Raw genomic sequence first — 3,100 nt, 5'->3', positions numbered from 1 at the left:
ATTTAGCATTTCCTTGAAAATGTTATCACGCTTGCATGCTCATCCGTTGTTCGATCGCCTGTTACCTCTTCAACAAGTGTATCAAGTAGAAAAATTTATTACGTTATTGCGAAATATTTGCCAGTACTTTCACTACTTGCTGTTACAACGATTTCTACGATTTTTTCTTCACTGAAAATATACAGCGTGTACCGATTCTATTCTGTGATTTCTAACTTATTTTCTCGTATCCAGGAGGCCCAGGGATTGATACCAAGAATTTGTAAGACGCTGTTCGCCAGAATGGCAGCAGGTAAAGAAAGCGGAGCGTCTTATAGAACTGAGGTATCCTTCCTGGAGATACACAATGAGAGAGTGAGGGACCTGCTGCGACTGGACCAGTCACAGTCTCATTCTCTCAGAGTACGGGAGCATCCTAAAAGAGGGCCTTATGTCCAAGACCTGTCGAGCCACCTCGTGTACGATTATTCAGACATCCAGGTAAATGAACTCCTTGCTTCCGGCTCGTTCCGCCGCAACACTCGTGGGAGAGACGTTTTTAAATAAAGAGTTAATGGTGAGAGGTAATACGCACAGAACTACGGCGAGCACAAATATGAACGACGTGAGCAGTAGGAGTCACGCGATTTTTACCATTACGTTTGTGCAAGCTGGACTTTCTGAAGGCAATATGCCATCGGAGACCGTTTCCAAGGTGCATCTTGTCGACTTGGCCGGAAGGTAGTCGAGACACCAGTGTCTAAGGATAATTTTTCATCTGACTCGTTCATAGAACACAAGATGCGGGCAAGAAGTTCATTGAAAGCGACGTTGAAGCTGTTAGTCGACCATTCTTGATATTTTCTTCTGTAGATTATGATTTATGATAATAGCTTGAAACCTCGATGGAATTTAAATGTTATGTTTCTATTACTATTACCTTAAATAATTATCACATTCTCTGTTCAGTGAATCACATATGATTCAGGACATTTTGAACTGGTTCACACATGCACATGTCTTTTTAATGTAGACAAAAATTTATGTTTGAATTGTTAAGAAAATAGTTAAATTAATGGTGTTATTTAAATGTAAGAAATGTATCCTAAAAAAGGCGAGATAATTTCTTCTTTTTTTTTTTTTAAACAAAAAAATCTTTATCTTCGAAATTTTGTTAAATTATACATTTAACTTGATTTTCCTATAAATGTATAAGTATGGGAACTACGATAGTGTACTTGAATTTCTTGCCCACAACTTTGAATGAATCAAAATGTATGTGTAACATAATTGTAATAAAGATGTAAGTTTACATATATTTGTCTGTGTATGTTTTTAGCGAACGTGCGAATGCAACGGGCGCGACAGGCCAACGACTGAAAGAGGGTGCGCACATCAATAAGTCACTGGTGACTTTAGGTTCTGTGATATCGGCGCTCGCGGAACTGAGTTCCACGGGTGACGCGTCTTCTTCCTCTAAACGTAGCGTCTTCATACCTTACCGAGACAGTGTGCTGACGTGGTTGCTAAAAGACTCGCTCGGTGGTAATTCTAAGACGATTATGATCGCTGCTATTAGTCCGGCTGATTGTAATTACGGCGAGACTCTCAGTACGCTCAGGTATGCTAACCGAGCGAAAAATATCATTAATAAGCCAACTATCAATGAGGATCCAAACGTGAAATTGATCAGGGAACTCAGGGAAGAAATACAAAAGTTGAAATCTCTGATTGGAAAGGATATGGCAAGTATCAAAAGGCATACGTTGTTCATTAATTAGTAAAAAAAAGTATTATGTGTTAAAAGTAGAAATCTACCTCATTATTGCAGAGTGTTGAAAGACCACCGCAGGTATTGTTAGCTCAGATCCATGAGAAACAAGAGCAGGAGAAAGTGTTGACGGAAGAATGGACTGAAAAGTGGCGAGAAACGCAACAAATCCTCCAAGAACAGAAAGCGTTAGGTCTCCGGAAAAGTGGTGTTGGCGTAGTCCTAGATTCAGAAATGCCACATTTAGTAGGAATTGACGATGATCTTCTTAGTACTGGAGTTACGCTCTACCACCTGAAAGAGGGTAGAACGTTAGTGGGAACAGAAGAAGCACCGACCACGCAGGTATTAATTCTATTTATCCTTTTCAATCTTTTCAATTGTAATGGTAACAAAAGTTCCTGAATTCAGGTTGCAAAAACCTTTAATTTAAACAAATTTTAAATCATTCAGCAAGGTTGCCAACTTAAGAAGGCATCATACTTTTTTTTTTTATTATCTTCTATTCTACCACAATAAATTATTAACCTGTTAATTGAGGAAGACGAGCTAACTCGTCATTAGTTGACACCTATTTAAGAGGTGTTAACAGGTTAAACTCAAATTCCGAGAATTTTTGTTAAAATTTATATTACAATTATATTTGTTGTTTGAAAGTATTATAATATTATAATGTACTACTCTATGAACAGGATATCGTATTAACTGGTGCTGACGTCGAGCCAGAACACTGTGTGGTAGAGTTAGATAGCGGCGTGGCGACCCTTCATCCCCTTTCTCCCCACTGCTGGATCAACACTGCCCAAGTGGATAAGCCGACACGGCTGTCGCAAGGCTGTATTATACTTCTTGGCAGGAACAATATGTTCCGATATAACGATCCAGCTGAAGCGGCGAAACTAAGAAAGGAAGGTGGAACGGGTAACGGTAACTTACAATCCACGGTCGTCAATCTTTCAAGATTGTCTCTCTTGAGTTGGAGTGTCTCGGATTTGCATGCTTCGTCCTCTAGCGATAACCTTTTAAATTCGAGCGAAGATCTCCGTGCGCTTGAAGAGCTGGAACAGCAGAAGGCTGCTCTTATCAAGGAAAAGGAAGACTTCAAGGTTCGTTAATATAATTAACTGCCCAGGGTACGATTATTATTAGTTCAAATAGAATGGACATCCTTTTTATAAAAAACGCTCAGATTAGTGTTAAAAAAAAAAATATGTATATTAGGATAATAATGAGGTTTGGATTTTTTTATTAGTAGAGATTAAAAATTGAACATTTTTTTCTGATTATTCTAATGCTTCAGAGAGAACAGGAGGAACGAGAAGAGAGGTGGGCCGCGAGAAGAGAGGCTCT

General features: G+C 38.9%; 1 protein-coding gene across 1 annotated transcript in view; it reads left to right on the top strand.

Annotated features, from left to right (window-relative positions):
* LOC108577370 (kinesin-like protein Klp98A) overlaps positions 1-3,100 on the top strand; it is a 12,538-nt gene that overhangs the window by 4,277 nt on the left and 5,161 nt on the right. The window contains exons 5-10 of the mRNA XM_017940510.1: positions 235-480; positions 533-720; positions 1,319-1,724; positions 1,811-2,095; positions 2,443-2,856; positions 3,051-3,095. Of these exons, the coding sequence (XP_017795999.1) occupies positions 235-480; positions 533-720; positions 1,319-1,724; positions 1,811-2,095; positions 2,443-2,856; positions 3,051-3,095 (1,584 nt within the window). The remainder of the gene's footprint in view (positions 1-234; positions 481-532; positions 721-1,318; positions 1,725-1,810; positions 2,096-2,442; positions 2,857-3,050; positions 3,096-3,100) is intronic.

This window comes from Habropoda laboriosa, unplaced genomic scaffold, assembly GCF_001263275.1.
Source record: "Habropoda laboriosa isolate 0110345459 unplaced genomic scaffold, ASM126327v1 scaffold648, whole genome shotgun sequence".
NCBI lineage: Eukaryota > Metazoa > Arthropoda > Insecta > Hymenoptera > Apidae > Habropoda > Habropoda laboriosa.
This window is presented reverse-complemented; position numbering and strand designations above follow the sequence as displayed.